General features: G+C 39.4%; 4 protein-coding genes across 5 annotated transcripts in view; 2 read left to right on the top strand and 2 right to left on the bottom strand.

Annotated features, from left to right (window-relative positions):
* LOC114253968 overlaps positions 1-22,728 on the bottom strand; it is a 56,106-nt gene that overhangs the window by 32,903 nt on the left and 475 nt on the right. The window lies entirely within an intron of this gene.
* LOC114253970 lies at positions 12,626-22,711 on the top strand. Of its 2 annotated transcripts, none has more exons than XM_028189255.2 (3): positions 12,626-12,940; positions 13,070-13,135; positions 21,963-22,711. In XM_028189255.2, exons 1-3 carry the CDS (start codon positions 12,845-12,847, stop codon positions 22,053-22,055), a joined length of 255 nt encoding a protein of 84 aa, XP_028045056.1. In that variant the 5' UTR covers positions 12,626-12,844; the 3' UTR covers positions 22,056-22,711. The 2 variants fall into 2 exon arrangements, with proteins under 2 accessions (XP_028045056.1, XP_028045059.1); XM_028189258.2 differs by lacking the exon at positions 21,963-22,711 and adding an exon at positions 13,351-13,521 and having other exon boundaries at positions 12,788-12,940.
* On the bottom strand, positions 13,195-16,078 carry LOC118644727. Its single transcript, XM_036283979.1, has 4 exons — positions 14,444-16,078; positions 13,731-13,939; positions 13,499-13,631; positions 13,195-13,376 (listed from the first exon to the last, which is right to left on the bottom strand). The coding sequence occupies exons 1-3, from the start codon at positions 14,453-14,455 to the stop codon at positions 13,535-13,537; spliced, it is 318 nt and encodes a 105-aa protein (XP_036139872.1). The 5' UTR covers positions 14,456-16,078; the 3' UTR covers positions 13,195-13,376; positions 13,499-13,534.
* LOC105830139 lies at positions 17,123-21,956 on the top strand. The gene has a single exon (XM_028189230.2). The coding sequence runs from the start codon at positions 17,959-17,961 to the stop codon at positions 21,217-21,219; it is 3,261 nt and encodes a 1,086-aa protein (XP_028045031.1). The 5' UTR covers positions 17,123-17,958; the 3' UTR covers positions 21,220-21,956.

Below are 22,728 nucleotides of genomic sequence, written 5' to 3'. Positions count from 1 at the left end.
ACACGTAAAATGACCCTATATTGTTCAGCGGTTGGTGCCTGGCCCCTTGGACAAACAGAAATATATGTCGGGAAAAGATGTCTTTCCACCCTAGGACTCGAGGCGTTCCTTTTTTAAACGACGGAACAGTTGCGACCACGAATCGATGGTAACTACGCCGACCGGACTCCGGTACAGTCCGGCGAGAACGCAGTGCCGTTTCGCGAGTTTACATTAGCGTATGGAAATCGGGGCGACTCCGCCGGCGAAAGTGTTTCATCGATACCGATTTTTCGAGGACACTTTTGCTGAGCCCTTGTGACAGCCGGTGACGTCAATCTCAGAAGAAATACTCGAGAGATCGTCGGAACGAAGGGGTAACTTTTCTCTGCGGGATGTACCGTGTTAGGATGCGCGGGGTGCCCCGGTCTTTTGCATACATTTTGAAACGTAGAACCGCGCCGAATATGCTGGCCCAGCGAGAAAAAAGGGAGAGAGAAAGAGAGAGAAAGAGAGAGAGAGGGAGAGAAAAAACGAAGGGAAACAAAAATACCCATCTTTCGCCTTTACTTCGAACGAGAGAGAGAAAGACAGAAAAAGAGAGAATAGAAAAATGGATGGGTAAACGAGAAACACGGAGAATCAAGAGACGCACGGAGAATGTCGAAATGTACTGTGTATTAAAATCCCTTTGCTCTTTGAGCTCTCGAAATGTAATTTTGTTCCAAGAGAGCTCACTTGCGCTGATAATTTTATTTAAAATATGCTAAATTTTAGTAGAAAATTGTAATACCAGTTACAACATCGACAATATTACATTACGTTATATACTATAAGTAAGATAAAGTTTATTATTTAGATTTCTTCATACGTAATTCTTCAGTCCGAGTAATTCTCAGTCATATTAAGTAATGATAATAGAGCTACATTTGAAAGCTACAACAAAGTTGTGTTACGACCAAAAATATAAAACCACAAACAACAAATATGCTTATTGATATTCCATGTTGTGCGTATAATTTTTATAGGAACATATATATATATATATATATATATATATATATATATATTGTATGTCAATATATAAAATTTCGGCAATGTAAAAATTTTAATTGCATTTTTCTTAAGAAAATAATAAAATAGATATTTATTCGCGATACAATATTTGGTGGTAAAATACGGCAGAGGATTCAAAATTGTGCAAGCGGGAAAAGAGGTAACAAAGGAGCCCGACGATGTGCCAAGGATTCGTACCGGACTGGCGCGGTGGGTTATTTCAGCGCTATCGGAAAAATGTTATTTACGCAGGACAGCACCAAGCTACAGAAGCTCTGTCCTTATTTACATGTGGTAAGTCTCCTACGGGACCAAATCCCGGGCCGCGCTTGGAACCCTGATAATTCTTCCTTTGATCCCGTTCCCGTGGGCTCAACCACTCGCCCCTCCCGGCCCTCCTATCCCCTGACCCTGTCTGCGCCAGAGAACGAGTGAGGATCGTCGGAAGAAGGAAAAAAAATAACCGATGAAATACCTGTCGTACTAAAAAAAAAAATCGCAGCTCCCTGCTGGGTGAATTGTGATTCCCGTTTCGCCAAAAAGAAAAACCGTCATAAGAAATGTCTTGATCAGGGAAGGATGTATTTCTCTATATTCGTTTGGGATAAGGTTTATCGATCACTATAACCAGGTAAATACCTGTGTGGGATATTTGTCGATCGAAAATACAAATAAATTTGTTACGCAACTGTAATTCTTCCTGTGAATCGTAAATTACGTCGTTCTGTACCGCTGCAATCTAGATTTAATCGAAATCGATAAAAGCGCAAAGACAATTATAACGTTGCAAATATTTTAAAGAGAAGTCATGGCTGTGCAATAATTCCCCTTGTACCGAGCATACGGGAGCAGGGGGACGCGAGTGAGGAGCGAGTAATAGCGAAGTTAGAAATCGATCCGAATTAACTCGCGATTTCATTTCCATCGGCCGTCAATGGCGGTCCGAAATTTCCGGGCGAGAGGGTGTCTCGCCGACAACCGGGGACGTCGCGGTTGCGAACTTTAAGGTGTCTTTAAGTTACCGGTGTCCTGATGGTCGGTGTCTCTCGGCGTAGTCCCCAGGTCACATCCGCTTTAGTAAGGGAATCTAACGAAAGGCACGGTAGAACGACCGATATCGTCTCGGGCAAACTGGCGGTAGGACGACCGGCGCGCTGCCGGACGGGATACGGGGTGTCCCATTATTACGCTGATAACATTGGTAAACATGTCGACGTACCTACGTTTGCGTCGACGGCGGTATCCCGGCGTGACGGTTTCCATCCCCATGACGCGTCTAGCGGGTGACACGGGAGGAAATGCCGAAATCTACGAAAAATGGACGTATCGCGATCCTCGCTCTCCGCCGACGAGAGAGCGGGAGGAGTGCTTTTTCCGTTGCCCGATAAAATGCATCGAGAGTCGGGTAAAGATATTACTACGGACGTTTATGCGCCCTCTACTTCGGAATGGATACTTTTAATATACTTTCTCGCGCTGACGTATGTCGCGGCAAATATTTCTTGCTACTTAAACATCGGCGGATATATATGTTCATTCAATTCATGTTAAATACTAAATAACGCGAGAAAATTACAGAGAACATCGATTTCTGCGTTTTCAAAAGTTTCACTTAACGATTTCTTTAAATCGTGAAATATTGAAGTCAAAACGAACCAATTATTGATTTTCCCGTGCGAATAATTTGTAAGAATCAATTGCCAAGAGGTTTCAATTTTCGACGCTCCGGTCCGGCAAGCGCATGAATAAACGGTACAGTATCCGAGACAGTAAATTCGTTCTAATCCCTCATCAGAAATTCCTTTGCCGGATGAGACTGGGCGGTGAATTCCGAGAGCAGGAAATATCTCCGCGGAATCTCCGATATCGGGGGCACACCCGGTACGTAATCTCTCTCTCCTCTCCGGTTAGTTAGCGGATCTCGAGAAGATCCGGGGCCGAGAGCGAGAGAGTATCCTCGCCGGATAGAGTATCCCTCGGGAGGTTTTCGTCCAATCAGCTGGCTGGTCAGCCAGGGCGAATAGTGGGGGCCGGAGGCCGACCATTGGTCAGTCGAGGGGCGGCCTGGTATTGAGCGAGTCGCTTCGGGGGTTGAAAAAACCGCCCCGAACTGACCTCAAACGTCCTACCCTCGTCTCGTCGGGAAACCCAGCCTAATGTCGTCCCCTACCCTTCCCTTTACTCCGTTCGGTTTTGCAGCTCCCTCCCTCCCTTCAGCTGCCCTCTGCTCGCCCCATCAGTTACGTTTACCACTCAAGTACGTTTTCCCCTTATTACCGCGACCCCTTATTTTACTCACACATCGACTTTTCTTCGGCTGCTTTCCGCGACGAGTCATATAACGTATAGAAATGTAATTGCAATAGCTAAATGATGACGTACTAATTATTAAGATAATACTTTAATTATTAGACATATAAATTTTAGTACCCATAATCGCTGCATGCGCTTCTTTCTAAAACTTTAAAAAATTATTCATCCCATTATTCAAATATAATTACAATAATATATTTCATAGTTATTGTAGAGATAAATTAAGAAAAATTATGTATCTTAATTCTGTCTAAATATAATTCCAAAAATAATATTAAAATTCAAAGTGGAAAATCGTAATTTATACAAAACTTAACACAACTCTATAAATAGAAACAAAGATTCATCTATCAGTATTTAATCACTTAGCAGTCTAACTAAATTTAATCGTAACAGTTGCGTACGGAACTAACGTGTCTCGTGTAACTCGCCAAATGTGTTTCGTTTCGCAACACCTCATCAAGGACTTTGCCTCGCGAACGGCGACGTAACAAGCTGCGGTTTCCGATGATGGAATTTTTTAAGAGCGCGTGCACACGGAAGCGCTCGGTTCGCTCCCTCGGAAAATACGACGGCAGTCTAAACTCGTGCCGCGCCAGGTCTAAAGTATATTCAGTCAGTCTAAGTCCAAAGGCTATTTGCATAGGCGATATTATACCCTCGACTCACCCTCACTTCGTACACTCTCTTTCTCCCTCGTCCACCCTCACCACCATCGCCACCACTACCACCACCACCACCACCACCACTCTCTCCTTCGTCTATCCGCAGAGCGTCCCGACGGCTCTTTCTCCCGAACCACCCTTCGGCCACCTCTCGCACACCCTCGATTCACCTCGGAACGTCTCGAGATCTCTGGAATTGGATTAGTAGTGGTTCACCCGAGTAAGACTTGGACTATACTCAATTTGAACTAAGATCGCGCCGCCCGGGAATGGGCGAATTGCTAAATCAGTTTTACGTGATCACCTATTCAGAAAGTTGTCCGCGATCGAACGCGGATATCCCGCACCGTCGAAGGTGGACCGGCTAGTAGCGAATTTAAACGGCAGGGGGAAAACGGAGCGTCCGCGCTTTGCTGGCCGTTTATTACAGATTAATAGAGATCCCGATTAAATAATGACCTCGTCGATAATTTCTCAGAATAGAATTCGATCGATGTCGAAAACTCTGTTCTCGTTTCATTTATATATAAACGCTCTTTAATATTATCTACGTAGAATAAATAATTTAATAAATAAATTAAATTAAGTATCTTAATACGTGCGAACGTTTTCATTGCGGAAAAAAAAACACAGGCTAAATCTCTTTCATGTTGTAAAAATAAATCAAATATAATTATGTAGACAGAGGAAATAAAAATTATGTCAAACAATGTGCAATTAATATTCGCAGTTTGGAGTTATACTGTTATAGCGTCTCATAGCCGGTAAAAGTAAACCCACTTTTTCAGTACTTCGTCAACTCATAGTAAACGCTTTTACTCTCGGTCGCGCGCGCGGTGCTTCATCTCCTTCTCTTTAAGGAGTCTCGAACAAAGATTTTACAAGCATTAGTGATTCGATTAAGAAGCCGTCTCAGGCGCTCGGCTTTAAAGTCTCGCCGCGCGAAACTTTCTTAGAGAAATCGTTACTTAAGTTTCCCGCGTTATGCACTTTCGCCTCTTTTCGAATAGTTCGCAAAGAAATTACTCCCGCCCTAAGACTCGTGTGCCATTAATAATGACCACAAACGCCGTACGCGGTCTACTTGTGTTAAGATATAACGCTAATTATTTATTACTACGTTTGCGATAAATATTAATTAGCTATAATATTGTTGTGTACATTATTTTTAACTCTTATCCCTTTTTTTATCTTTGCTATTCATTATTCTCATCCCTTAGCCTAATTCTCAATGAATGTAATCAATTACGATGACAACCAGTTTAGAAGAAATCATCAAAGGGGAAAGACGCAAAATTTACCGTTTCGAATGTAACCGTCGTAAATCTGCTCGACGCATGTCTCCTATGGGGGGAATTACACGTGGTAAGTGAAGGAAAATGCGATGGGAAAAAAAATCGAGGGTGAGGAACTACGATCGTTTCCGTCGCGAGATCCAGCGTAAAATGGCCGGTCGTAGGTCGAAGAAAGCGTAAAGAATTCCAGGGCTCCGGTCTAACGCAGTTAATTTAGCGAATGGGGTTGTCCCTCCATCCTGAACATGGCCACTGCCTTCGCATATACGAGCTCGTCCTACGTGTAACACCCGCGTACATATACAGACGCATACACAGACACAAGCGTGCATACGTGCGCGCGCGCGGTCGGATATACCGGGTGATCCTGACGGAGTCTAATAAAAAGCATCCCCGTGCGCCATGGGATGGTGGGGTCAGAAGTCCATTCGGAAAATGGAGGGACCCGCTCGTCCAACTAAATCTACCCGATAACGGACACCAATTGTCCGCGCCGGAGACGCTTCGAAAATTCATCCCGTCCGTGTCGTATCGATTTAATACACGAAACTCGGCATGTCGATCCGCGACATCGTAATCAAAGTTATACCGTGCAGAAGCGCTCGCTAAGTCGACAGGATAATTTTACAGGATTTTTCCCGATCTCGGTTTCGACGACCAAATCTCTCCGGTCTGTTAGCAAGACGTATGGTAGACGGCTAGTCCTGGCCAGGGTTCGGCTCGACTTCCGACTTTCCCTGCAGAAAACATTGAGTCTGAGGGGCGGCTCTGCCTCATCCCACTCTCCCCCTTTCTATCCCGGTCCCATCGCAAAGACGCTATAAATTCTGGCCATCTCGACCTCCCCCTCCTACCCCAGCGAACACCCCCCCCCCTTGTCGACGTCGCAGAATAGTGGCCAAAAGTAAGAAGTGTGGGTCTACCGATAGCCTCATTTACAATTCGCGTCCGTCGATAAGGAACGAGTCTTGTCAGCGCTCGCGCGCGTCGAGTCGTCGAAGATCAAATTAATCGTTCCGAATTAATCATTCATTCGGCCAATTCGTTTTGACCTACTTGTAGGAAACGGAGTGCTCTTTGCATTATAGATGATTGTTATATAGGTAATTTGAGTACATTAAGAATTGAATTTTTAATCAAGGATATACAAAAATATAAAATTTTGTTTTATTATAAAGATTTACCGAGCCTTCATATTTTCTTTTTATCTTTTATTTCACTCCCGATTTAAATCTTCTAAAATTTAGCATCTGTTGAATTTTAAGAATAAATGATTGAAAATGTTATATTTTCAGATGAAACAATTTAATTCCAAGTTTGATAGAATTTAATAATTTACTAAAACTTGATTCAATAAAATTTTATTTTCAGTGTTATTTCCAAACATATCTAAAATCAAATGTTAAAAAATGTATGATATAAAGTAAATTATAAAAAAAAGCAGAGATCTGCAATAATCACTGCTAAAATATAAAACAAAAGTAAGAGAAATTTAATTTTCCTCAATATGTATGCTAATATCATTTCGGGTATTGTAAAGATAGAAACAGCAAAATGTAAGAATAGGTGTCAAACTTTGTAAATCAATTATGTATCTTTTACAAATCAATCACACATTTAAACACCGCAACGTAAAATGATGTTATACGTTACAAAGTAGTTATTTTTGTATTTCGCTGTAACTTTACTTGACGATAAGTTTCATCCATGAATATACTTCGGATTCGATTCTCTGATTCAATCCCTGATCCGCGAAGCCAGCAATAATTAAAGAACCTTACGCGATTGCCGGGTCAAAGACCACGTTTTATATTAAAAATTCGAGCATTAAATGCAAATATAGGGGATACTCTCTCGTTTTTCGACTTAATGTTAAATAAATTATCAAATTACATTTAGCAATTAAAACTGTTGCATAAAATCAAATTTATACAATAAAAATTTATAAAATAAAAGAAGAGCTGATGAGACTCAGATGTGTGTTTAACAATAACTGTATATTATAAATTAATTTAAAAAAGTATATTAAATAAATATTTTTATACAAATATAAATAAAATTTTGTCTATATTGATTTTCTTTCTGGAGAAAATTAATATACTTTTTAATTGTATTATTATCATTAGTATTTTTAATATTATAACTTCTTTAAATTATACACAGCTTCGACAATTAAATTAGATGTACTAATAGCATTATATTACTGATTACTAACTAAATCATAATTCATGTAATTAATATTAATTAATAATAAAAACTAAATTGATTTATGTAGTTATTATTGGCAATGAAAATATCTGACGTATCCCGAGAATTGGCGGAGCGTGAGAAATCAGGGAAGAAAGCGTCAGTCCGATAGAAAATCGTGAACAAGCCCATCTTGTCGATTCTTCCGGACAGGAAATCTGTGCCCGCCGCAAAACGCCGACCAATCGAATCTCACAGGGAATTTAACACCCTCCCGTGGAAGGAAAAAAAGACAAAATTTCCAATTTAAGCGAATCTCCGGTCGCTTGTCCTTTAAACAAATATTATTGAGGATCCCATTTGATCGGTTGAAAGTCCAGGACAATTGGTTTCGCGTCCCCTTACACACTTGTTATCCGTTTAAAATTAGCACTCTTCGCCGTTCACACGTCGTAAATGTGTTTTATAAATAAATAATACAAGACGATATTGGCTCCCGATAAATGATAGAAGAGACTTTTATTTGCACACCTAGCGTTACCTTACGTCGTGTTCTCGGAACATCAACGGATCGCGCTTTACTATGCAAAAAGCGGTTAAATCTTACATTCACGTGACTTCTACGGGGAGCCGATCACTATCATTTCTGGCAGAAAATCGTGGAAGAATGGCTGGCAATTTCGCGAGTCCGACGCGATCACGCGCCGCTGACGAATCGACACCTCGCTTCTACCTTGCTCTCGTTAACGACGAACGACGCGAGACGAACTCCAGCTCTGACATTTCGTCGTGTCCTATCGACGGGGACGGAATAAGAAGAAGTGAGAGCGCAAGGATGAAGAAGATCCATCGGTGCAGGCTTGGCATCTGCGTGAACGACCTTATCGGAAAGACATAAACGCCTGAAATCCCGGCCGTAAATTAGGATCGGTAGAAATCGCCGGACTCTTCCCTTGCCGTTTCTCTTGCTCTGAGATAGTCTAAGTCCGCGATGTGACGACTGTGTCTGCACGACAATGCGCCGTTATCGAAAGATCTGACACCGACCGAGATGGCTCGACGAGAGCCGATCAACCATTAAAGAAGATAACAATTTTACGAGTTAGAATAGCAAAAAGCAACATTGTTTGTGATCATCAAGACATCTAAATAGTACATAGAATCTTAGAAAGAAAAGAATGAATATTATTTTTTAACAATTATGTTAATAAAAGAGAAATTGTGTTGCAGTGACAATAATTAAACAGTATGCTGTATCTAAATTGAGTATTGTAATATACTATATATAACAAGTAAGTATATTTGCCAATTATTATTTATTAACATCGCAATTAGATCAGAAGAACTATTTTGTAAGAATAGCGAGCGCAGTGAATTTTCCTTTTCGTTTCGGAAGACTAATATTCCCGCTGTCTTTAGAAAAGCACTTCGTGTCCATTGCAGGAGTTAAAAATTTTTATAGTCTCATCGAAGAAAGGGATGAAGACGATCTTCCCGTTTTAACGCTGATCCTGACAGCGGTAAAGACTGTAAGATTAATGACGCGGTTTCAACGACTTTTTCTTATTAACGATTACAACGCCAAGTGGCGAAAATATGTCTTCTAGATATACTCCAGGTTCTTTGAGACAGACATATCATTGTCATTATGTTATCATAATGTATGTGACGGCGAGTGATGAATAATTCAATAATTTCAATGTCTACAAAATTAGTTTTTGAAAAATAATAAAAGATCCATGCTCTAGTCTCAATATTTATTATCGTGCCAATTATTTCGTTGCGCCGCGTTCTGCGAAAACTTCGGCGAACAGATGAATGTTCCTCGGCTTCAAAAACATCTCGTAGAGCGTGTCTTGTATAGTGTACTTATATGCATATTGTAGAGGCTACTACAGGAGTTAAGAATTTTTTACGATCGCGCAAAAAGGGAGGAGAAGGAGGAGGAGGAGGAGAAGAACGCAGGGGAGCGGATCGACGACGATCCTTCTTATGATGGTTGCGGCGACGAGGAAAAGAGCCCAGGTTTGATGGCGAGGTGAAGGGGCGAGGGGAACATCGGTGGAGAGTCTATGCCGTAACAAGGGTGGCACGATTTCAAGAATGCGGAGCACGTTCTCAACCAATGCCGGCAGCCAGGCAGTAAAACAAATACGCCCTTGCTATATACGGGGTGTCCCGGTAATACCACGCGCGCGTCTATGACCCCCTCATCCCTCCAACCCCCGTAGGAAGAGTGCTGCGGAGTAAAGTCGACCTCGTTACCGATACGAATGGAGGTAATGTGCTGTGTAGGTAGCGAGATCCTTTCACGGTCCTCGTTCCCGCAGAAAACAGGTTCCCGCAGTCGAGGCTGAAATTAACTCGACAACGGAAGTTTCCTTTACTTTCTTTTTTTTTAAATATTTACGAGCCTTCCCATCAACATCCCTCATTAAATCATATCTAATTTGTATATTCTTCAATTACGTTCATCAATATAGTCATTCACAATGAAACATCCTTTACTTAATACGAATTAACGGCACACAGATTTAACATTTACAGCTAAACAAAATATTATTAAAATTGAAGTTAGGATAAATCGATAGAAAAGTACGTATTTTTAAATTAGACAACAAATCGACTTCAATAAAAAGATTTAATTGGATACTTTCGTCTCTTATAATTTTTCATGCTCGTTCTTTGATATTCTCACAAAAAGAAAAATATTTGCGCGATAAAAGATTGCTGCGGGTCGATAGTGCGAAGACCGATTACAACCGAAGGTACAGCGTGCAATTATTTCGTCTCCCACGTCAGATATGCATTCTCTGCGACCGAACGTACGGTCGCCAGTGAAGCGAACTGCCAGCGGAGAAACGACCGATAAATGCGTACAATGGCTGGTACGAGCGCGGAAACGCAAATGTCCTCTTTCAGAAGCGTCCTCTTTAGAGGACAGGGAATGATGGACAGGTGAAAGAAGTGGCCAATGTGGGCTGGTTTCGACGTCTCATGTGACACACACGTCATCGGCCTTTGTTTTCGCATCCTTTTGATTGAGTACCGCGTGTTCTTTGTCCCTAGACCCGAAGTACAATCTCTTTTATCGTATTCTTTATTTGACGCTCGACGGCAGTGCTCTCTTCGAAAAAAAAAATAATAATAATAATACAAGATTCTATGGCGACGGCGACTGCTATTAGTAATTACAAACAAAAAAAATTGACGATTCTGTTAGTGATCTGTTAGTGACCTGTTTGAAGTTACGAGTTTCTCAATTATCGATTAATTATTCATTCATATTTAGAAGCGTTTTATGCATTATTAGTATTATTCCATTATTGTAAACAAGTTGACTTTATTTTTGATTTGATGTGATTCGTAATTGCGTCTGAAACAATTTAAGTAGTTTAAGTAGTTTAAGTAACACAATCACTGTAACATAATGTAACGTTTCATAAAACACAATTTTAATTAAATCTTTTAAATTTAATTTACTCCATTTATATACTAAATTTTCAAAGTACAACCAGTGTTTATATATATTTTACGTTTCATATTTTCACGTGTCATTCAAAACGGTGGACTCAAGTTCTCGCACAGCCAAATCGATTACTTTCTTCTAGCAATTCTTCTAGCTATTACATTAATATAAACAAGAAATTTTCCCGTTAGCTACAATCGCAGATTTTATTCCACCTGCTCTACATTTCCGATGCGAAGATCGTGATCCCGTTTATTCAGTGGAACCTGTTCCCATTCTCGTATTTGGAGCTCGTTGCTTTTCTTGAGTCTGATCTCTGATCTCAGCCAGATCGCACGTGGACGACACCGTGCTGCTGAACTAGGGGGCCTGAACTATGGACCAGTTTCCACTTGATACAGATCACGCGGGCTGTTTTCCCCAGCAGACTGCGCTTCGTGGCCGCCCGTCCGACGAAACCTGTTCATCCGCGTAGCGAGAGGTCCTGTTTCGGATTATTCTGGCTCATCATCGGCGGGCTCGTGCCCGCTCTGAAAACTGGTCCATTCAACGAGAGATGCTGCCCCCGGAACAATGACCACTGTCCACTCGAACGTACACAAACACCGTGCCACAAAACGCACCCAGTTAGCCTTTGACTCCCATTTTCTGATTTTTTGCGGTCAGTTGCAGAGGACAAAAACTGGTCCATCCGCATGTAGGGAGATGCTGCCGCTTTTCTCTCACTCTGTCACTGTCCACAATACAAGGGCTAATAAACGCGCAACCGCAAAGTATGCATCCAGTTGATCTTTGACTTTCGCGCGGTCGAGCTTTAACTAAAGAGTGTCCCCTTTATTTCGTAATACTTAAAAAATGTTAACTGGTGTTAAAAAAAAATAAGTCTAACTTTAAAAGAGAGAACAAAAATTAATTTCTAAAGTCATTTTTATGATGCTTGTAAATAAGTATTGTATCAGTGTTAAATTATTTTTTAATTAAAAAATACAAATTAATTTTTGACTCTCGCCATCCTATTAATTATATTTAACATATATGTGTATATAAATTGTATTCTTATTTTTATATTTTTATTCCTTTTATATTCTTTTCTCTTAGTTTAGATTGTATTTCGCTTTCATTATGCCTCAAATGCTTACAAGTTTATTACTTATGGAAACGTATACATGATATGAAAATGTATGTAAATAATGAGCTCGCGTGAATCTGTAAGTTTGCGGATAAGTCTAAATAGAATGGCGCGGTTCAGTCATCCCTACGCGAAAGTGTGCAGAATCGATTTTATATGAGTCCTGGCTGCCCTCTAACAAAGAGCAGGGAGGAAAGTAGTCGGATGGATAACGCAGGAAACTGTCACAGTGATATTAGGCAAACTTTATAAATAAAATTTTGTTCAGTAAAGTTTCTTTAATATTCATTTTTCAAATGTATGTTGTTTCTCTATTATTTTATTAAAAGTCATATGTGTATATTCTGATAAAATAACATGCGCACGATTTATCCACCGGGTAGAAGCAAGAGAATTTCGATACTTGCTGCAGATGATAACTATGGGGATGGAAACCTCTTAAACCCACTGAGGAACCAGTTCTTATCTCCTAGATCGATACTTAATTTAACTTAAAAAAGATAAATTAAAACATTAAACAATTTGTCGATATCGCACACTGTAACAAATTTATTATTCAAATTCGTTTAAGAAAACTAAAGTACTAAATATTCAATATTTTACGTGGAAAGCCGATAAGATATTTGTTGCCGTCTTGTTTCTAAGCAACTCCCTGCGCATGAGAATTCTGCGGCGAACAAGTGACATGTACCTCTAAAACCATTAGCAAATCGTCCGACTACCTGTCGCAGCTGTCGTCTCACAGTTTGAAATGTACGGATCACACCGGATGTGCAATGTTCAACGGACTAACGACCAAGAGCAGATCAAGTTACAAAAGATCAAAGAATTGACGAACATATTAAAGGTCCCATCTATACAACAGAATAAATGACTAACGAACAAATGACAGAACAAATTTTGTTCTTCTTTGTCTCGTTTCTGAGCTATAATCGTTCGACAATTCTAAGAGAGATTTCGTTTGATTTTTGCACAGGACACAGACAAGAATCTCACCATATGCGAAGAAATACTGGCGACTTATATAAGAAAACGGTTAAAGGTATGCTCACAATAACGTAACCTCTTTACTGTATATATGAATTATTTATATATTTATAGTTATAATGCTTCCATTTCTTATGTGTAAGTGATCGAGTGTGCTATCAAGATACAATTAACACATGATTACAACTAATTGGCACCAAGAATATAAAATCTCCGTAATATCCGTTGACAATTGCTATGGAATCTAAATTTAAAATATAATAAATGTAGATATGTGCCTCGTCACACGCCGCTTCCTGCAATGCATTCACAAATAACTCAACAAATATTATGAATATCGAATCACGATAATAAATCGAGAGATGACGCTTATAAATTATCGAATGTTAAAAAAAGATGCCGAGAAATTGATGCGTACTTGCCCAGCGACAGTCGCACACTTCAATCTTGGAATTTACCACCCTTTATACCAACCACCGTACAACAACGGCCAGCTCGGATACAAACCATAGCCGTGCAATCCGTAGCTACTCAAACCGCCCAATCGATACCTGAGAAATCGAACGCATAAGTCAACTGTCAGCCCCGAATTGCTGTCTCGAGATTTTTACATTCGCACCGTTGACAAGATATTTATCTGTACTATTTACCACGGCAACGCGGATGTGTAAGTGCGTACGTAAGGCACGGGAAGCAAACTGTAGCTTCTTTTTCCTAGTTTCTTTTCTCCTATGATTTCCCGAGCGCTCGGTTGAGCCTGAAGAACAGTGGTCACTTGCGACGATACGTCATTGCCGTCAGCTGTTTCGGCGACGAGACTTTCGTCTCCGGAGACAAGAATGATCAACGAGAACAAAAGCTAAAACAATTATCGATATGCGAATATGAATCACCGATTGCGTGAGATATTTCAAACTGAACGATCGTTTCATAAATTAAAATGCCGCAATCAATATATATAATATAATAAATGCAATAATATAAAATAAACATTTCAAATGTAAATAATTCGTATTTTTAATTTAATTCGTACTCTTAATTGAATTAAAATTTTGGTAAAGATTAGTGTAAATTTTTTTTCAAAATCAATTATAATAAAAAGCTTTCGTTACAAAATGTAATAATTATCCTTTATAAATTTATATTTATATTTATGTATCGAAATATATGAATTCACTAAAATACGTAAATTTTGATTAGATTTTATTATGACTAAAATTTACATGAAAAATATTACGTCTATTCGAGTTCATAAAAAAACAATTTGAATCAATGACGTTGAAGATTGTCTCACGCACAATTAAATTATCGGATCAGAAATCACTAACTTCGTATTTAAATCGTTGCGAATTAAGTGTCTTACCAGCAGCTTCATGTTAAGAGTGGTACGCACTAACTGATAGTGCTCAAAGGGTTGACACTTCTTTTATACTGGATTTCTCATACAAGTCGTTTGCTAAATTTATGGTGAATTCTAGATCCACCGGTATGCGCGCACGTACAACTAGCATCCCGACTAACAACTCTGCAAGACCACTCCCATCTAAAGGATCGTTAAACGACATACGATTACGCGAAAGAGTATCGTGATTTATCTCTGCGGTTATTTTTCAAACGAAGAATGCACGTACGTAGGACAAATGAAAAATTAGAATACTACAAAATAATATGAGAAATATTCAAATAACGTAACAAAGTTGTGAGATAAAATATCACAAACTTGGCTAAATTTTGCTAAGCTAAATATGATAAAAGAAAGAAAATGTCTTCTTATAATTCTGTTGTATAAGAAATAAAAATTTTATACTTTCACGCGACAGCAAAGAATAAAGCAAAAAATATTGACGAACCGTCACTGTTATATTGTGACTGTTCACTTTCGCGAAACGAAAGTACAAAAGTACATTGAAAATTGTAGCAGCATGAGATTTTAACAGAAATTCAAAGAAATTTATTACTAAATTTTTTCTACAATATCATTCTGTATAAATGGGTAACCTAATAAGAAAATAATCTCTCTTTTTAAATAATAAGTTTAATTAATAAGAATTTAATTAATCGAAAAAGTTAATAGGTTCGTTAGAGAACAAGTGTTATATTTCAAAAGTATTTTCCTTGGTATTTTCTATGTAAACATTTGGAATAAAACTAATTAAAATCTATTACATAATTTCCCCCAAAAAATCAATAATTCGTGTTATTACTAAAAATTAATATTAACAAGTAATATCACAACGAATTAATTCTCTAACTGAATAAAAATATGTAGTAATATTACAATATAATGCCATGAAATCTTTGCTTCATATGCAATATTCGACGTCGCGACCGTAATAATCGATTTCATTCAGCTACGTTTTAATCATATTACTACATTAATTCATAACGTAACAAAGTTTATGAAAATGAGTGCGACCTCAATTTTTTATTTTTTACGCTTGAATTTTTAAGAACTAAATGTTATTAAATAAAATGGTATATTCGTGTTGCTCGCATTGTCATTCAATTAAAGTATTACATCGTTCATAAAGTATTCCGCACCCATCTAAAGTCACGTAATATTGAACGTGTTAAGAGATTATGCAATCGCGAGCCCTTCCTTAAATGCGCGGTGCGAGTTTTTATTCCATCCCTCCCTCGCGGATCGGTCATCCTAAGAGGTTTTGTCGTCGCCGGACTAGGAAACGGCGACTTTCTCTGATTAAAGAACAGGTTGTATACTTCTGCCCGCTTACGAAAGCTGTAAAAGAACTGTCCGAACGAACGCGATGTGTTGTCATTCTCGTGGCCGATCATGTCGCCGTTGACTGGACGCGACAAACGATACCACGAATTGATACTTACTGTCATCAACCTTTCGTAATGCCGTAAATTCTCGTCTTTCTATTGTCACAATCGACTATCGCCGCACGCAACGTAATTATCCTTATGACTCGCGTGAGTGGACACGTATACTTTATGTAATGTTACCATTGAAGTTTACATTTAAATAAATTCTTTAGTACAAAAAAAAGATCAAATTAAAAAAATCTTTAAATAAGTGTATCACGTATACATATGTATATATACATATATATATAATAAAAATATATTTAAAATTTTATTTTTTATATCTTTCCTTTTTTCACATGTAATTATATATGTAATATATAAGTAATTATAAAAGTAGTATAAGTAAAAAAAAAGAAGTAAATGGTAGCCTTAAATTAAAAAAGTCATATATTGTAAAACAGAAAAATTTTAACAACTATTTCTGCGTTTTATTTAAGTACGAGGATAAAGTTTAATCAATAAAGTTAGAAAAAAAGTATTTTTTTAAGAATCAAAGTCCGGAAGTACTCTATTTACTCCAATGTGTCCGCGCAAACATGAAATGTAAGCTGATAAATAAAAAAATGTGATTTTTTATCTAAAGACTTTTATATAATTTGATTATGTCTACGTATTTCATTATTATGTCTAAAATTTATTATTATATAGCTTATTTCTTGGAATAAGTACTTAACACTTTTAAAATATAAAATTCATATGAGATATGTACATATATGCATTGGGGAATAGATTTTTAATTCATAATAGTCAATATCAATTCTCGATTATTTTAAACGAGTATCATTAATATTAAATTACTTTTAATAATTTTCGCTTCTCTTGTTTTAGATTCTAAAATTATAAAGTTGTCAATCTTTTCTGAATGTCTGAAAGTTTATCGCGAAGAATAATTTTTTTTCCTCGCATTAATGACGGAACAAATAAAGAAATTTTTGCATTTAGACGCTTAGATAAACTATCATAAGTTAAGAATCTCAGATACCAACAGTAGATACAAATTAATTTTACGCTCGTACACGCACCGGTGAATTTCCTTTCACTTAGGAAGCTAAAAAAAATGCACAAAAGCAAGCGTGGACAAGTCTATCATAATCTTAATAGCTGGCTCAGTTACCTTAAACTTTTTTTAGGTACATTATAACTTCAAATAAGAAATATTTCTCTATCAAACAAAATATTTACTGATAGAATTAAAAATATATATTACTGGATATAAAAAACAATTGATTCCTTTATAAGAAATAAAGAACAAACATTTCTTTCTTTCGTCGTATCGCGCTTCATTCCTAGAATAATACTTAGATTATTAAGTAATTTGTTCCCTCCATTTTTTTGTTTCGAAAAAAACCTAATTGTCGCTAATGATGGAAAGCTACGAGTTCAGTGCAGTTCTTTTGAAGGTTGTGAAATGTTACAGTAAGGGTCACTTGTGTCACTTTCGAGCGTGCAATTAAATCACGAGAGAGAATTTATCCAGCGAGAATCGCACGAACGCGCTTGAATTCTTTTTGCGTCCGTTTCTTCAGCGGTGACACTAACTTATTCGCGCGCGATGCCGTAGGTACCTCTCGCCCGTTCCCGCGCGCGCATTGTGTCGTACCGCTTCAGTTGTCGCAAATCAACGAGTGGGCCCGTGCAATTCAAGAGAAACTCGACATTTCTTTCCGATATTATGCAAAAATTCATCCCCGCCCGGCAAATCAATGTTTAACGACAGCTACGCCGCCGCAATCGGCCGACAGTCATCCCGCGGTTTTACGACGATGAAGGTTTAGCGCGATCTGGCACCGTTCATGCAATAATATTTTAATTTCTAATCAATACAATGTGATAGTGATTTATAACGTAGAACAGGTGCTACAGAGACCATAAGAGAAATATAGCATGTGTGAATTTTTTAGATAAAATACTGATTTTATAAAAAAAAAGACGTTCAACATACAAAAGCAAAGTGCCTGAATCTTCGTTAAAAGTGACTTAATACGTGACTCGATTTACCGAGCGGATATGCAATTGTTTCCGGATATCAACTAGGTGTCTTCCACGATGGAACTGCATGCACGAATGTTTATCTTATGTTTACTGTGCGTCGCGCGCGCGTCCGTGGTGCCACCAAAGGAAATTGCCGAAGTCAGAGCCGAACTCCCGACACACGTCGGAAATCTTTCGGAGAAAATCTCTGTACAGAAAATTGATGATGGGATCGACGTACAGTCCACGGAGAATCCCCGAGACAAGAGAGCTCTTGGTCTTCTGCTATCAGGCTTGGCCCAGATTTTTGGATACACAGTGACCCCGATTCAATTTGCCTCGCTGCCAAACCCGAACGTCACGAGACCTGCCGCGTCCAACGTCGCCTCCAAGGCGACTACTGTGAAACAACAAGCTTCATCCTCCCGGCCTATGAATACCACCCCGATGCCAAAGCAGCAAGAGACAATCAGATTTACTGGCGTTTTGAATTTCGGCAATAATTCGGACATTCTGGGACACCTTCAGCGATACGAGCAGCTCTTTCACGGTCGTCGAAATAATGTGACGATGATGATGCCACCCTCAATGCCGACACCGCCCGCAAAGGTTTCCGTGGACCCGAGAATAACTACGCAAATGAAGCCGCCTTTGCTGGCGCCATTCTTCGTCAAGATCCCATTGCCGATCGCGCCCGAGCTTCTGTCATCTACGCTGCCTGTCACGGATCTCGCGGGGTTGTCGTATCCCACCCCGGCGATTTCCATCGCGAGTGTCTTAAACGAAAACACGGAAGCGCCGGTTCGGAAGGAGCAAGAGACGATATACAAGAGTAACGAAGATACAGAACGATACACGGTGCAGGAAAAGGACATTTATAATGAGAAAGACGTGAAGAAGCCGATGGCCGATAACAACAAGCAGAACGACAAGCATATCGAGCTGCAACGTAAACAAGAGGAGCGCATCAGGAAGCTAAAGCAACAGGAGAAAGAGAGGACTCGCGACAAAGCTGCTCGTTACAACGAGAAAGAAGTGAATGAGAGACACAGGGATCGCGAGAAGGAAATCGCTGATCGAAATCGAGACCGCGCCTCTCAGCGCGAATCAACGGAAGAGAGGAGGCCAGCGCATGACGATGATGAGGAAGACGAAGGTTCCGCGGAAAGGTACAAAGATTATACCAGTCAGGAGAACGAGTCCTCGAAGCAACCGCCGGAGAAGGACGAGAAAGAGGAAATCGAAGACTACGACGACGATTCTAGCAAACAGTTTAACGGATACAAGCGACCTGAGATTGACGACAAGTACAGCGAAGTGGTTTACAATCAGCAATTACCTATCGGCGAATACTTCCACGAGATTAATCCCGAAGTGATCCGCGACAGCTACGGCGAGGTACTGGACGACAAAAAACTGGAGGACGACAGAATCGCCGGTTACTTAAGCATGTTCAAGCAACCGTATGTTCAGACCAACGAAGACGCGTCGAGGGAGGAGAATGAAAAAGAGACGTCTGCCGAGGACGGTTATGACGAGCATTTGATCAGGCTGCAGAAGCTCAGGGAAGAGTATGCCTTACCGGAGAACAAGTACGAGGAGTACGATTTGAATGACGAGGGTGAAGCGGACAGAGAGGACAGAGAGAGCGAGAGGATCCAAAACCGTACGTCGGTGAGATCGAAAGCGTCGAGGAAACCCGTGGCGGGACGCGGTAAGGAAAACAATCGCGCGAAAAGACCAACCGGATCCAGTCGTGGCGAAGCCGCAAGATTAGAAAACGCGAATTTGCGGGAAGAAGCTGATTTCGCGAGATATGTGCCTCTAGTCGTACCTATACGTTACATCGATGCGAACGACAAGGTGCAGCAAGCGACCACGCGACAGCTGAGCTACAAGGAGGCAGACAAATCAACGGACGGCGATGGCAATGCGGGTCCCACGGAGACAATCCCCAACGAGAAGGCTCTAGCTCCGCAGATCGGCTTACCCGAGAAACCGCGACAATTGCACGAGGGTGAGCACAAGGAATTGCAGGTGTGGCCGCCGCCCTTCGACTACGCCTTTGATAACACGCAACCGGCAAGCACCATCGTTCCATCAAATCCGCAGATCTATCACCCACGAAATTACGCCCCGAACTATTATCAGCATGTCGTGAAGGAGGTTGCGACGCAAGACGCGAAGGACGAAGAGCAACCCTCCGGTTATCTCGTAGTCGTCGGTAATCCGGTCTATCCGTATCGATATCCCCACAACATTTATTACTTTTCCAACGAAGCTGTAAACTCGAGAGATCAGGCGCCTCATCTGAACGCCGCTGAAGTCACGCGTCCGCGGGACCAGGCCTATCAAATTGTTCAGCAAACCGCCAGCCAACAGATCGTCCAAGCGAAACCCAATATCACCGAATACAATCTGAATGAGACCACGACTAGTCCTCGCGACTATTACTACCAGGAAATTCCAGCGAACGTTCTCGATCGTTACAGGTACACTTTCGGAGAACGCGCTCTTCAGGTCAAAGAGCCGTTCGATGTCGACGTAAGAAGTCAGATTCCCGACGACGGATTCAAAAAACCCTATAATATTGACGCGAGAAGTCAAATTCAAACTCCAAACAAATTACTGACGACGGAAAACTGGTCGAACAGAATATATCAGCCGCAATCGCCGAGCGGTATAGCCGAGGAATCTCCTCGACCGGTCTTCGTGCAATTACAGAATACTGCACCTACGAATCAGAACGCGCAAAACAAACCGTCATCGGAAAGGCCGCGTCATTCGCGGCTGCTAAGAAGACGGAAGAGTCTGCGGTCGAAGAACGACGAAGAAGTGAAAACTCCGCAACCAATTCTTAAAAATCTGCAACCGAAGGAAGGAAACCATAGCAAGGACGATGAAGAGGCAAAAACTCCGCAACCGATCCTGAAGAATTTGCAACCAGAAGATTACCACAAAGATGACGAAGTGGCAAAGACCCCGCAGCCGATCTTGAAGAGCAAGCCATTCGACGATCCCCAGAGTGCGCACGATTTCTTCGGCTTCAGCCGGGACGATTATAGCTTCGAAAGCGAAAGCAACGATGAAACGAAAGTTACCGAGGAGAATGGCAAAACTGCGGAGGAATCGGATCCGATCGTCCCACCGGAACCGACCATTTATCACTACGATGACGAAAGTATCGTGAAGCACATCGATGAGCCAGAAAATGATACGGAGAAAGCCAAAGTCACTGAGTACCGGAACAAAGTGGCGACCTTGAGAGTGACGGAACGGAGACAATTGAAGCCGAACGGCCCGATCCACTATGTGGACTTTACACGCAATATCTAATGTAGAAATAGTTCAAGCAAATTATTGGTACGTGATGCAACGTTGTTGGTTTATTATTAATTCGCGCCACTAATAATTAAATTATTTCACGAAATTCGTCACATGTTTCATATCATTTGGCATGAAGTTCTCGAGCTCAATTCTCTTGTATTTTGTCTTGTATTCTCTTGTACAAAAGCAACTTAAAATGTATAAAATAATATAAAACAAAAAATGTGTAGCTATATAATTTTGTACTGTTATATAATTTATGTCAATAATAATAGCTGGTGCAGATGGTACGTGTAGAAAAAAATCGCACGTATCGTATGAAAAAAATGAAAAAGAATGAAAAAGATCTTTTAATTCGACTGAATGCTCCATATTTTAGAACAAATTATTTGTATTACATATCATAAAAATTTTAATTCTGAATAAATGTTCTGCATTTTAGATAAAATCCTTTATATTACACATTAAAGGACTTTAGATATTCTGGAAATAATAAAATTACATTTTACCAATGTTCTTCGAACTAATTCTCCGTATTATAGAAAATTGAATCTGTAGTCTAATTATTTAATGTTAAATTACTTCTTAATCATAAAAAAGTACGTGTGCGCGTGCATTAGAAATTAAATATTCGCTAAAAAATTCATAATTCAAATTCTCTAAAAAGATTCCTTATAAGATAAAAATACGTCTTACGTCGTTCAATTCTCATTTAATTATCAAAACACATTTTTTTGGTACGTATGTTACAGGAGAAGAAAGAAGAGTTACAGAGAAGGGACGAGCTAGAAAACAGAATGGCTGAAATATTGGAAAACCTGAAGACGCGATTATTAGTTGAATAAATCGAGTGTCAAATACGCATATAATTTACGATCTATTATATCGACAATGCGTGTATATAATCTCCGTCATTTATTATTATTCTCCAAAGTTTCATAAGGAAATAAAACTAACGATGTCATGCCTTTATAAAAATATGTATTAAAAATAGAGGATAGCAAATTGAAGATTAGAATTCAGTGAAACATATAATTTTAATTTTAATCCGTTTCTTTCTGATTAGTTGAATTATATAATCTTCAATCTTCCATCTTCAAAACATCTTCAGGGTCGGTCTAATTTATTAAAAAAAAAAATAGCAAATTAAATTTGTAAATTGCCAGAAAAAATATTATTCTCGTGTTACGAAAAAGCAATTACTGAATTTTTAATTTTCCTCTTGTAAGTAACGATTCTTTATGCAAGAATTTTTTACATTATACTTATTATCATTTACTTAAAAAACGTTCACTGCGCGTGAAATGAATTTCGAGCTCATTCACAAATAAAAAAAGGGATGCTTCTCTTTTTATAGACATCGGAAATTCAGTTTGCCAAGAAATTATATTTACGTCTCGATTATTACTTCCTATGTATATCTACGTCTATTGTCGCTCCAACTGCGTTCTATCGCTCACAATGCTGTATCCGCGCTAATAAAGTTACATCATACGTTAAACAAAGCATCTCAGTATT

This window comes from Monomorium pharaonis, chromosome 3 (assembly GCF_013373865.1).
Source record: "Monomorium pharaonis isolate MP-MQ-018 chromosome 3, ASM1337386v2, whole genome shotgun sequence".
Lineage (NCBI taxonomy): Eukaryota > Metazoa > Arthropoda > Insecta > Hymenoptera > Formicidae > Monomorium > Monomorium pharaonis.
The sequence above is the reverse complement of the archived record's forward strand: the minus strand, read 5'-3'. Positions and strand labels throughout refer to the sequence as shown.

Coding starts and splice junctions, on each gene's coding strand:
- LOC105830139 (XM_028189230.2), top strand. CDS start 17,959: ATGGAACTGCATGCACGAATGTTTATCTTATGTTTACTGTGCGTCGCG.
- LOC114253970 (XM_028189255.2), top strand. CDS start 12,845: ATGTACGGATCACACCGGATGTGCAATGTTCAACGGACTAACGACCAA. Junction 12,941..13,069: donor AATTGACGAACATATTAAAG/GTCCCATCTATA, acceptor ATTTTTGCACAG/GACACAGACAAGAATCTCAC. Junction 13,136..21,962: donor ATATAAGAAAACGGTTAAAG/GTATGCTCACAA, acceptor CGTATGTTACAG/GAGAAGAAAGAAGAGTTACA.
- LOC118644727 (XM_036283979.1), bottom strand. Junction 13,632..13,730: donor TACACATCCGCGTTGCCGTG/GTAAATAGTACA, acceptor TCGATTTCTCAG/GTATCGATTGGGCGGTTTGA.